Raw genomic sequence first — 12,743 nt, forward strand, 5'->3', positions numbered from 1 at the left:
CTCGTATAGGGCATACCCTTGTATTCACCCCACCTGCCCAGGGGCAGGCAGAATGGCTTGTTTGGAGGGGGTGGTTGCCTGCATGAGCCTCCTCTCCTTTCCCCATCTGTGCACACAGGTCCCAGGTCTCCCACTGCCCGGTGCTGCCCAACAACCCTCCTGTTCAGTAGGTGCAACCTTGGTCCAGCCAGAAGCTTCTGCTTCCACAGCTGTCCCCAAATATGGCCCCCTTTCCACTCCGGCAGTCCCCACGCCCTGCCAACTGGAATTCTCCCACTTCTTTCTCTCCTCACTGGCACACTTTGGCCCTGCTTCTGGCATGCCCTGCCCATGTAGTATATAGAATCCACAGTTCAAAACGTCTGCTCTGACTGTGCCTGTTTTCAGTACCCCATGTGGCTCCTCAGCAGCCTGATCTGACGGGACTCACAGGGCCCATCATAGCTCAGATCGCCCCGTACCATGTGCCCCTCTTGCCAGCAGCCAGGACTCCCCATGCCTGAGCCTGAGCCCAAGCCCTCTAAATGCAGGGTCGGTTCCTGCACTTCCTGTCACACAGCAGTGCAAAAGCCGCTTGGTTCCCCAGCCAACTGCACACCGGCCATGACGGATGGCGACAGCTCACCGGTGGCATTCAGCACTGAAGGTCCCTTTCATCCCTCTCCCTTCCCTCAGAGGCTGGGGTGAGGCAGCAGGGATGGAGGCAGCACAGCAAGGCATAGAAACGGGAGCTTTATTCTCTCATGTGCGTACAGCAAGTTCCTTACACAATCAAGGAAACGGTTTCTCTTTCAGGCATGGACTCTTTTATCAAAAGAAAACCTGTCCTGCTTAAGTCCCACCTTGGCGGAAGCTGCCCTGAGCAGTGACCCAAACGTAAAGGTTAATGGGGTGGGGGTGGAGGGTAGGGTGGGCACACACAGTGACTCTCACCCTGCCCAGACGATCCGGGTCCGCCGAGCAGCTGGGTGAGGGTGCAGCGCAGAGCGACGCTGCGACCCACCCCTCCCCACACAGCCCCAGAGCCGGCCTGGGCGAAGCGGGAGGGATGGGCAAAGGGGCATGGCCGGAGCCTGCCAGTCCCCGCCTCAGTGCTCGGCATCCATAGCGTCCAGGTATTTGGCTTCAATGATTCGGGGGAGCAGGTTGTAGCTGGATGGGGAGAGGGGCCGGAGCAATGAGCACAGGGTCCGCAAAGAAGGCAGTGAGTAGGTTTCCCTACCCCCTCCCTCCATTGCGCATCTGATCCCCATGCTAGGCTGGGCTCCTGCCCACAGCACCCTCCCATCCTGCCACTCCCCCCACCCACAGGGCCCGCCCATACCGGATGGGGATCATGACAATCATGATGAGGGGAAATATCATCTTCATGTAGGGCAGGGGGCTCATGCCGAAGACACAGAGCAGCAGCAGCTGCAGGACCTGCAGGCCTGTGAAGTAGTGGATCTTCCTCTGGGGCACACGCCGGATGTAGTGCGTGGGCGGGTAGGCTGTCTGAGGGTGGCAGGGGCAGGTGTGGTGAGGCCTGGGGCCATGAGCACCAGCCCAAGTGAGTCTGGGCCCCTCCCCCGGGCCGGGTCCCTACCTGTTCCTTGAGCAGCAGGGCCACACGCTCGAAGAGCTGGTTGCAGTCGATGGAGGTGAGCGCGATGTAGAGGAAGAGGCCATAGAGCACTGGCTTGGGGATCCACTGCAGCGGGAAGGGCAGCAGCAGCAGCGACAGGCCCACCAGGATGCTGGCGCCCAGCGAGGTCAGCCGCGTCTCCTTCACGCTCACAATCCTGCGCGGGTGACCCCACCCCGGGCAGTGGGTCACGTCTGGGATGGGCCCCGAGGTGCTCCGTGCCCAGGTGCTCCCCGCCACGCCGGGTCCCGCACTCACGTCTCGCAGATGTGCCCGTGCTCCACGCGTTCCTCCACGAAGGCCAGGGCGCGCACGTGCAGCGGGGAGTGCGGGTAGGCGGCATGGATCCAGGGCAGCCCGAAGAGCGAGAGCCCCGTGTTGATGAGCGCGATCAGCAGCAGGTCCCAGTGGTAGGCGGTGCCCTTCACCAGCCTGTGGCAGACCAGACAGCCCTGCTGGGTCCGGCCCTGCTGGGCCCTCCTCTCCTTCCCGCGTGCACGGCACGCACCCCAACTCGGGCCTTGTACCTGTTCTCTGGAGAGTTCGCCAAGGCCGCCACCAGGTTCTGCTCGATGAAGAAGAGCATGGAGAGCAGGAAGCCGAGGCCCATGGCGCTGCTGACGGCTCCCAGGGACAGCAGGTCCATCCGGGCCATCTCAAACAGGTTCTCGCTGGTGTTGTAGCGGAACTTGCTCACTGCAGTAGGGCACCGCCTCCTGCTCAGTGCTGCTGCACCCCCTCCCCTAGGGACCCTCCCATCCCCCCTAGGACCCCTCACTCACTCTTTATCTCCTGGAAGCTGTAGGAGCTGATGAGGGAGAAGGTGAGCACCGCGATGGGCAGGGCCAGGTCCGACAGGATCTCCCGCACGTAGGGGTGCAGGTAGGGGCTGGAGGTGGAGGGTGGGGTCAGCTGCTGGCTGGGGGCGGCCGGCCCCGCCCACTAGCCCGGGCCCACTGCCCTCACCGCCTCTTGAACTGGTAGAGGGTGTAGCCCAGCCAGAGGGTGCCCAGCATGATGAGCAGGCTGAGCACAGCCGTGTCCCGGCCTCCGTGCGCGTGGCCGCCCTCCACCGTCAGCACCGGTGCTTGGGTCAGGAGGCTGGTGTTGAGCTGGGCGGGCAGGCTGCCGTTGAAGCTCAGCAGGTTCACCAGGGACGCCATCATCCTTGGGGAGTGGTCGCTGGGTGGGTGGCTGTAGTAGTACTTCCTGAAGACTGGGGGGCAGGGGCCTCCTCAGCCATGTGGGTTCTGGGAGGTTGGGGCCCAGCTTCCTCCAGGTTGTGGGGGCCCTGTGAGGAGGGTGGGGGCCCCGAGGGGAAGGAGATGGGTGCTGGAGGGAGGATAGGAGTTCTGGGGATTGATGGGAGGCTCTTGGGGAGGGGGCGGGGACTTGAGTTGAGATGTGGGTGAGGAGGGCAGACACATGCATGGCCCCGAGTGTGCGTGTGCGTAGAAGCAGGAAAGGAGTGGGGGGTGGCGCTAGCCTGTTGGCCTGAGCCCCACCAATCTGCTCCTTCAACCCGCCATTCCCACACGTTGCCATTTTTCCTGTTCCAGCTGCCCCGCCCAGCACACGTGGCCCAGCACGCCTCTCCCACCCCTGCTCCCGTCTGGCGCTGCTGCCACCCTCCAGAACACAGGCCCACTACTCTCCAAGCCACAGCCCCTCCTGACCAGAAGAGGGCTCCCAGCTTCATCCCCACAGCAGGTGGGGCCGAGCACGTGTGGAGCTGCCTGCTGCAGACTCGCTCGCTCTCCTCTGCCGGCCTGTCCCCACGTGCACACGCACAAACTCACGTGCACTCACTTTTGACCATGCCCTTGACAGCGTCCAGCACGAACGTGATGGAGATGAACAAGGCGATGATCTCCTCCGTGGACCTGCGGGCAGGCAGGGCCTGGTGAGATGGTGGGGGGGGGGGCGGTTCCCGGAGCCCCTGCCTGCCGCACACACCAGGATCCCAGGCTTTCCATCCACTGCACTCTAGTCGGAAGGCTGACAAGTCGGTCCCCCGCCTTGTTCTCCCTCCCACCGGAAGGTTCCCGCAACCCAGCGCAGGCCCTCCACCACCTCTTGAAGAGCTTCATGACCAGACTGAGGTTGAAGAAGGCATAGAGTGCAAGGAAGAAACTGTTCCACAGGCCCGTCCAGGCGTAGAAGGCTTTGAAGTCCAGCTGGTAGTCCTCACAGATACCCTGGATCACTGCAGGCAGCAGGCAGAGGTGGGGTCAGGGGCTGGGCCAGGGACACTGAGCAACCAGCCCGTCTTGGTCGCCGTCGCACCGTGGATGTAGAGGGCCAGGGGGGCAGTGGTCAGCAGCACCACCAGCGGCTGCCCAGAGAAGAGGGCGTACAGGAGGCTCCCGATGCTCTGCCCAGCCATGGTCTTCTGCACGTCTGTGGGTGAGGGAACATCAGGCTGGCCCTGCAGACCTGGGACCACCCACCCACCCACCCGCCCTCCAGCCCCTGACCCCCTCACCAATGGCGCCTTTGGTGTTCTCATCGTTAAGGGAGCCAAAGGCGATCGTGGGCAGAAGGCAAGCGAAGTAGAGGAACATGGTGGTGGTGATGTACTTGCCTATGGCTTTGTGGTTTCCGATTATACCTAGGGGGGTGGGGAGGGCAGCACAGGGGGCTTGTCGCAGGTGCTAGACAGGCGGCCCTGTGGTCTGCAGGTGTGAAAAGTCCAAGTATGGGTGGAGCCCAGACCATGGACCCACATACCATCGGTAAAGTCCAGGGCGTACACAGGGAACCGCCGCGCGATGTCATCCCGGATGCCTTTGCCCACAGCCAGGAAGTCCTGGCGCTGGGGAGGGGGAAGGACAGAGTGATGGGAGGCCTGCCAGGCCCCGCCCCTGACCCAGCCAGGCCTGCCCTGCCCTCCGCCCCCTCCAGCCCCACTCCGCACCTTCAGGAGCTTGTGGCCTACGGAGTGGGTGCTACAGTTCAGCGGCAGGGACTTGTGCCGATGCTGGCTCACCATGGTGAGCAGGTATCTCTGGTGCACCAGGGCCTCTTTGAACTCCTCCACCGTGCGGGTCTCCAGCAGCTTCTGGCGGAAGGCGATGTCCGAGAACATGGTGGCAAACGTGCGCCCCACCTCCGTGGCCGTCTTGGTGCTTTTCTGGGGAGGGGCGAGAGGCAGGGCAATGCGTCCAATGAAGCGAGGACGCCTGGGCCTGGAGGCCGGCTGCATGTGGCCAGCACCCCCAGCCGAGCAGCAGGCTCCTTCGGCTCCCACAAGGCCGCCGCATCAGCTGGACGCCACGGCAACGGAGCCCATCTTTTCCTCTATATAAACTCAGGGATGAGTCTCTTCCGAAGCAACAAAAACCGTGTAATCATCACACCCGCGTTTCGCCCATGCTACCGCACTCGGCTCCTGTGCCTGATTCCCAGAGGGGGCAGGCCCGTCCAGGTTCCCGCATGTTGTCCGTGACTACTAACCGACCGCAAGGTTCACAGTCCAAACCTGCTCCCTGACGCTGCTGCAGAAAGGTCTGGTAGTTTACTGCCTAGAGATGGCAGCCCTGGTGGTGCTGTGTGGCAGGCGGCCCTTGCGTGGCTAACGGCACACGAGCCGAGAGCCACAGGAGCGAGAGGGGCCAGCTCCTCCTGTGAAGGTTACCGTCTCAGAAACCCTCCATCAGAGCTCTGTGCGTTGGCGCCGAGTTGAAACCCCAGGGAGCGGCTCCATCGCACCCTCAGGGCCCCCCAAATTGGACTCGATGCTAAAGCAGTCAGTGGACCGTCTCCTCGCTTGCAGGGCAAGCCGCCTGCCCTTCTGCCTTGCAAGGCCAGCTGTCTAGCCTTGCCAGTGTCTGTCCCTTTGTGGACCTAAAGCCATAGTCCTGGAGGGACCAGTTCTGGCTGTTTGCCTGTCATCTCTCCAACAGCCTCCGTTCCCAAGGAGTCAGGGGCTGGGTGACCAGTCCCAAGGCTCCCACAGACGGCGCCACCTCCCACCATTCTGCCACTTATACAAAACGTGCCTCCTCTCGAACCATGGGGAGGTCCACGGCGGGCCTGCAAAGCCCTCTGGAAGATGCAGAAGCATTCCTAGCAGTCATGGAGAAGCTGCACGCACGAGGAAAAAGAGCAGGACTCCTTAGAGGATGCAAAGCAGAGCACTTTACCGATGGGATGGTGGTGGGGGTGGGGCAGAAACTTTTCAGTGAGAAAACCTGATTAGCGATACTCAGCCAGGTGGGCAAGGTCAGTGTCTGTAGCCGTTCAATCGTGTTAATTGTACAGATCTCCTTGACAGGATGGAACGAAGGGATGCTTTCATGCCGGCCCTTCTCCCCTAAGCCCATACCTCGGCTTTATCAGGACCAGGCAGATTTCAGGAGCAGGCATCCCACAAGCCCCTTCCCCCATACTCTCCCAAATGTTATGGTCATCAGACATAAGGAGTGTGGGACACGGCCACAGCCAAGATGAGCCTGTGGAGACACAGCTGCTGCATGGGGTGCCGGAGCCTGCGTGGAAGCCGGACAGAAAGGGCCCCGGGCTGCGGTCAGTGATAATGGTCCCACCATAAACAACTGTCAAAGCAAAGGGAGGTGTGAACAACAAGGAAGAATGGGCGCAGGACACAGGGAGGAGACCTCTGTTCTTTTGTTTCCGTTTGTCAGTAAATTTAAAACTGTTGTTCTTCGAAATGCAGTCTTGTTACAGAGAAATGAAAAAGCCAGAAGACAGTCTGGAAAGGCCTATTTGCAAACCACATTATCTGACAAAGTACTGCTATCCGGGACCACGAAAAACTCCACATCAAAAAAACAAACAACTCAGTGAGAAAATGGACCAAAGGCATGAAGAGACGTTTCACCCAACAAGGTCAACCGATGACATTCAAGCACATGTACATTCGCCTTACCTCATTCAAACCAAAGCAAACCCGGTCATCTAGGTGCTTCAGGCTCACAGTGACCCTGGAGGACAGAGTGGACCTGCCCCTGTGCATTTCCCAGTCTGTGACTCTTAAAGGGAGCAGAAAGCCTCGTCTTTCTCCCACCGAGGGTGGCTGGTGATTCGAACTGCTGACCTTGTGGTTAGCAGCCCAATGTGTAACCTGCTATGCCAAGGCTCTTCAATTCACATCAGCCACTAGGTAAACGCAAGTGAAAAGCCAGCTGAGAGATCACTAGACACCATGGCACCAAACGGTGGCGAGGAAGTGAAGGAGCCTACTCACTCACACACTGCTGGCGGGATGTAAGGCAGCGCAAGCCCACCTGGAGAACTGCTCGCAAAGACCTACCATCCACTAACGGGCGCCCAGGGACCTCACACCCGGGCGGTTACCCGGGGAACGATCCCGCACGCCCGTGCAAAGCCAGCACCGGTGGTTGACAGCAGCTGGGCTTGTAACAGCCGCGGACTGGGAACCACCAACAGGCGAATGGCTACACGCAGGTGCTCTCTCTGTACAATGAGCCCTCGATCAGCGACTTACAGACAGGAACAGACAGACGCACGGAATAACCCGAATGGGCATCAAAGGCACGATGCCGAGGGAAAACAAGCCACTCACTAAAAGTCACAGGGTACAGAATTCTATTTATAAAATGTTCTCCAATGGGCAGCACTGTATAGATGGGAAACAGCTGAGCCATTGCCAGGGGTTCAGGGCCGGGGTGGGAAAAGACGGCTGGGCGTGGCTATGCAGAGGGGAGCCTGTTGAGATCTTGTGATGGAGAGTTCTCCACCTTGATTATAATGGTGATTACACAAATATGTCCAAGGAGGCTTCAAAAGGTTTGTGGGGGGAAATGGGATGAAAAGATGATGGTATTTCCCCACACCCTTTCTGGAGCTTCTTCCTAAATGCAGTAAGTGGCAGTGAACTACAAAAGCTGCTGGAAAATAGAGGTTGGCTTGGAGGGACATTGCCTCAGCCAAATGAGGAAAAAGCCCAGGGGAGGTGCACATACCTAGCTGGGGTTCTGAGCCAGGGGCAGGCGCAGGCGCAGACGCCTTCAGAAGCCATTGGAAGCTGAAGCCCCCAGGATTACTAAAGCTCTTTCCCTTAAAGCAATGTGTCCGATGGACTCGTGGGCCATGCAAACCTTACTCTCCACACCCTGAGGCGAGCAGAGCTAGGCGGTGCCCGGCCACCACTGCCGACTCCTTTGAAAAGGATCCCATTGGAAGGTCCTGTAAGGATGGGAGGAAAAACTTGGAACAAAACCCAAAATCATGAGATGAAGTTTATTGGTCGGATGTTGACTGGAGGGACCGCTCAGAGTCTCGCCCTGGCCTGGAATGGAACTCAGCCCGGGGAACATGTTGGAATAATCATCTGCGACCAAAAGGGCAGCGTTCACCCAAGATTGAGGTTTGGAGGATTGCGAGAGAAGTAGAAACGCAGTCAGGAGGCACAGGGAGGAAGTGGGTGAAGTGATGGTAGGCTGAGGAGCCTGCCACCGAGGTGCTGAATCGGAACGGGCGTGGATTGTTGAATGAACTTTATGCTCTGCTCTGTAAGCTTTCACTTAATTCACTTAAAAATTTTCTTTGATAAAGTTCTTTTCCTTAGAAAAACTCTCCAGATTGTGCCAGCTACGGGCCCCACAAAAGCCGACAGCCTCGAGCAGCAGGGCTGTGCGCGGGGCAGGATGTGGTGGGGTTTCCTGGCTGGCCAACCACACAGCAGGGTGAGCAGGAGAGAGATTAAGGTCAAGAGAGGCCACTCTGACTGGGTAATAAAAGTGATGTCCCTTCTGGGCCGGTAACGACATGCACAGCTCTGACAAGGAAGGCCATGGGAGTGCAGAGAGGAAGGGCCGGGCTGAGTCCTCGGCACAGGGAACACTGCCACACGGAGTGGGCAGGGTGACCTGGAACCCACCCCGCCAGGAACGGGACCTGCCTCAGAGCCCTAACTCACCATCTTGGGCGGGGCCAGCACCAGTATGACGAAGCGCACCTCACAGGAATTCTCCCCCCAGTTCTGGGGGCGAACCAGCCGGCTGATGCACACGTGCCGTTTCTGCAGGGCCTTGACGGTACAGCTGCCAGGGCCAGGGAGGGTACAGGAGACACAGCTGCCACTCTGGACGCTGGGCCTCCCCCCATGGAGCCCCTGACCTTGACCCCTGGTGACTTCAGTGGGAGGGGGAGGGGAAGGGAGGTAGGATCAAGTGCCCAGAGCCCTCCCCCCCTTTCCCCATCTCCCAAATTTGAGTGAGCAACCCCGGGTGGGCAGGCTGGAGTCTAGAGGCCCCGACATGACATGTCATCAGCTGTGGTGCTGTGGCCTGACTACTCACATGATGCAGAGCCACGACTGCTGGTACTGCACCCCTGTGACCGTGGCGGTCACCCCCTGGATGGTGTCTGACAACAGGTGGACTGGACACAGACACAGCGGAGGGGTAGAGAGGTCAGTGAGTCGGCCGGTCCGCCTTGCTGCCCTGATCAGCCCCCGCCCCCAGTCCAGAGAGTGGACAGGCCTTACCATTACCCTCCAGGGGGGCTCCAGCATCCGTGAAGAGTAAGGTCATGAACAGGTCCAAGTCGCAGCCAGGCTCGGCGTGGTTGGGGTCCTGGGTGAAGCGGCGCAGCATGGCCCGTAGCACGTCGTCCAGGGAGGTAGCCGGCTCATTCAGGATGATGCTGGCCTGGGCCAGGAAGCCATCGATGTCTCGGTGCGCGCGGATCTCCTCCTCAAAGTTCTTCAACTTCAGGTACTGCGGGGACGCCGGGCGCAGAACCACACTGGCCCGTGAGGGAGGGAGATCCTCCAGTGCTGCCCCAGCTCCTCCTTGGTGGGCCCTGGCCATCCTTGCCCTTCAGAACCCATTGCTCTCCCCACCCCGTCTAGGATGGGAAGCCCCGTGTGGCTACCCCCACCATATAGCCTCAGCTGGTCTGAAAGCCCTCTGCAGACACCCATGGGGTGGCAAGGGGGGAGGGGAAGGCCCACTTCCTCCACCCCCAGGACCAGATCTCTGTGGGAGGGGCCTCACCTTTCGGGAGATGTGCAGGAGCACGCAGCCACCGGAGGCTTCGTTTTCAGCTGAAGAGAAGGGGGGAGCATTCAAGGGCCCGCCCCACCTTGCCCTCAGCCCCTCCCCCCCCCACCATCATCCCTGCTGCCCGTTCCCATACCAGCCTGGGAGGGCTGCATGTCCAGGTTGACGTTGACAAAAAAACGGATGCTCTCGCCAGACACGATGGAGGAGTTGACCGTGTCGCCGGCATCATCCCCCAGGCTCTCCCCACGGGCTTCAGAGACATCCTCTGTGTCACATTTCTGGTAACCTGGAGCCCCAACCACCACCAAAGAGAACCCGCAAAGGGCTGGGCCATCAGCGCTACCCGAAAGGGGCAGGGGCCTTGGGCTCTCCTGCAGGCTCAGACTCGGAATGGAGAGAGAGAGAGAGAGAGAGAGAGAGAGAGAGAGAGAGAGAGAGCCCACCCTTTTGCAGCTGGGCTGTGCTGGTCATGAGGTACTCGGCACAGAGTTCAGCGGAGATGCTTGACCCTTGCCCTCCCAGAACTCCCCGGCTAGCAGACCCAAGCCCACCGGGCTCCCCAGAGGGGGTCCCTAGGAAAGCATCCAGCCCTCCCCCCACTCCCCAAGTGAGAGGGCATAGTGGGTGAAGTACCAAGGCTGAAACCCAGGCCAGCCACCAGGCCAGGCGCAGGGGGATAAAGAACTACAGCGAGCCAGTGATTGGCAAGGGGGTTGAGGGGCGGGGTGGCACAGGCGCACATGTAGGCATGAGACACACACACACCCCAGAAGATGATCTCGTCTTGGCCTAGTCTCTATCAGTCCCCCCCGCATGACATCCATGGGATGTGGGACCCCCCGAGCAGAGCCTGCTCCCCCCTTCATGGATGACCCTCAGCTCCTGTAACGCCTGCATAGCACAGCCTCCCTGCCTCTCCAGGCCCCCACAAGCTGGCTTCGGGGGGGCGGTGCTTCTGCTCTTTTCCTGACCGGGAACTTCCATTTGCAGTTCCCTGCAACCTCTGCGGTCCTAGGCTGAGCTGGCCCTGTCCTGGTTCCCGGCACCTCAGAGTCAGTACCTCTTCCCACCTCCATAGCGCCTTCCTCAGGCCAGCTGGCCAGTACCTTCAGACCAGCACCTCTGCCCCTGGAGCGTCTTTACAAGGCCCACTTACACCCCTCCTCCGGGCACAGGCGGTCCCTGGGCTACCATCATAAAAACTGGAGGTACGTACAGCGGTACATGGTAACAAAAGGGGGCTACTTTGCAATGAAGCAGCATTGTTAGTAGTGCTGGAGCAGGAAGTTAAACAGGAGCCCCGGGAGCACAGCTGAGCTGAGCGCTGGACTGCTGACTGAAAAGTCAGGGGCTCAAACCCACCCGAGGTTCTGCAAGTGAAAAGGTGAGGTTGTCTGCTGCGGTAAAGATGTGTAGCCTCAAACGTCCTATTATGAGTGACAAGCGATTCCATGGCTGTGGTTTTGCTATTCTGTTAAAGCTGTTTTAGGGTATCTGGAGGTATTTCTTTAAATTGTCTTATGCATAGAAAGGTACACTACCTGAGCGATATTCAGATGTTTGCATTCAACTGAAAGATGGGCTTGGACCAGAGCTTGTTAGTAATAAGCTGATGGGGAAGGGAAAGACTCATGAGAGCATCCCACTTCCTCTGGGGAGTCCTCCGAGGGCCCTGCCTGACTCCTGGGCCAGCCAGAACCTCCTTCTCCTGACTGTCCCGTGGCCCCTTCCCCACCCGGCTCCAGTACTCCCAGGGCAGGGGCTCTTACAGCCTGGGCCCCACCACTGCCTGACAAACACCTATGGAGGGACAGGGAAGGGTCAGTAGCATGTCTCCACCTGCCAGCCATGACTCACATGCACCCTGACTCACTTCCATTCATACCAGCCAGTTTCCTCTGCACACCCCAGGCCGTGTTGTTCCCCCGGTGTCCTGTGCTAAGCGGGGGTGGCCTTCCACCACAAGGCTCCCCGGGGCCTGCATAGCACCCGCGAGCAGCCAGTCTGTCAAAATGTTCTGCCTTCTGATGCGGTGCTCAGGTCATCCCAAACATCTCCCTCCGCATTCCAGGCCTGCTCCACCTGCCCCCGGCTCCCCTTTGCCGTCCTCACCAGTGCCTACTGTTCTCCCTCACTGCCTCTCACACACTGACCCCATCTTCTCCCCCTCTACCCTGGGCTCGGCCTTTTCTCGGCTGTAGCTCTTGCATCCCCTAATTAAGGGCTTGTCCAGTGGATACCACCAGGTCCCTATAGGACTCCTGGGATGCTGTGTCCCCACCCCCTCCATCCTATAGCCCAGTCACATACCTAATCTGCCCACCAGTGCCCCATGCCATGGGGACCTTGGGTAAGAGCACATCACCACTATGACCAAGCTCTGTCTCACTCAACACCCCTCTGACGGGTCTGCGGACAGGGCAGACCATAACCATGCAGGGGAGTTAGATGGTGAAAGTAGGGGAAACCAAGTCACAGTGATATTACATTTAGGGGTTACAACAGCAGCCTTTGCTCATAGGGCTGGGAGGGGACTAAAGGAAATGGGCAAATAGTATACTTAATACTGCCCAGAAAACCACTATTGTAATAGTGGGCAAGAACCAGGGGAGAGCATGGAATGGTCAGGAGCTGGGCCTCCTTGGACTACAGGTCCAATAGGGGACCTGCAGCTGCCACTTAGCCCGTGCCATACCTGCTAGTGGGGAAGATGTCAATGCACCCCAGCACCCAGCTGGGTACAGTGGTCCCAAGCAGATGCGGGTAAGTCAGGCCCTCTAGAGCTTTCTGATTAAGTAGTTCACTCTCTCTCTGTATACACCCCCACCAGCAGCACCCCCCACGATGCCCCTCCTCACTCACCTATATCCTCAAGGTATCCATTCTGAGACATGGTGGGACTGTCTGCTGCAAGGGAAGCCACAGAATGTCACCAGCTCTGAGCAACCTCCTGTTCCCACCTGCTGATTCCCCTTCCTGAGAGCCCAACCCTGGACGCCCTCGGGACAGGGTCCTTGGAAGAGCCAGGGGAAGACGCTGGCTGCTGTTAAACTCCTCGGCCCATCAACTGGGGGCCGCCTCAGTGGGAAAGGGCAGAGGTGTATATGGGGGTCTTTCCCAAGATG

The 12,743-nt window shown here is 59.5% G+C and overlaps 1 protein-coding gene across 2 annotated transcripts; it reads right to left on the reverse strand.

Moving 5' to 3' along the window:
- Positions 1 to 897: 897 nt before the first annotated feature.
- Positions 898 to 12,517, reverse strand: SLC4A11 (solute carrier family 4 member 11). Of its 2 annotated transcripts, XM_075527818.1 has the most exons (19): positions 12,481 to 12,511; positions 9,737 to 9,904; positions 9,610 to 9,659; positions 9,099 to 9,330; positions 8,911 to 8,992; positions 8,529 to 8,652; positions 4,563 to 4,757; positions 4,355 to 4,472; positions 4,110 to 4,235; positions 3,911 to 4,024; positions 3,698 to 3,830; positions 3,434 to 3,507; positions 2,591 to 2,840; positions 2,407 to 2,513; positions 2,152 to 2,320; positions 1,883 to 2,056; positions 1,586 to 1,781; positions 1,325 to 1,494; positions 898 to 1,152 (listed from the first exon to the last, which is right to left on the reverse strand). In XM_075527818.1, the coding sequence occupies exons 1-19, from the start codon at positions 12,509 to 12,511 to the stop codon at positions 1,089 to 1,091; spliced, it is 2,577 nt and encodes an 858-aa protein (XP_075383933.1). In that variant the 3' UTR covers positions 898 to 1,088. The 2 variants fall into 2 exon arrangements, with proteins under 2 accessions (XP_075383933.1, XP_075383934.1); XM_075527819.1 differs by lacking the exon at positions 3,911 to 4,024 and having other exon boundaries at positions 12,481 to 12,517.
- Positions 12,518 to 12,743: the final 226 nt, after the last annotated feature.

Source organism: Tenrec ecaudatus, chromosome 12 (genome assembly GCF_050624435.1).
Source record: "Tenrec ecaudatus isolate mTenEca1 chromosome 12, mTenEca1.hap1, whole genome shotgun sequence".
NCBI classification, from domain to species: domain Eukaryota; kingdom Metazoa; phylum Chordata; class Mammalia; order Afrosoricida; family Tenrecidae; genus Tenrec; species Tenrec ecaudatus.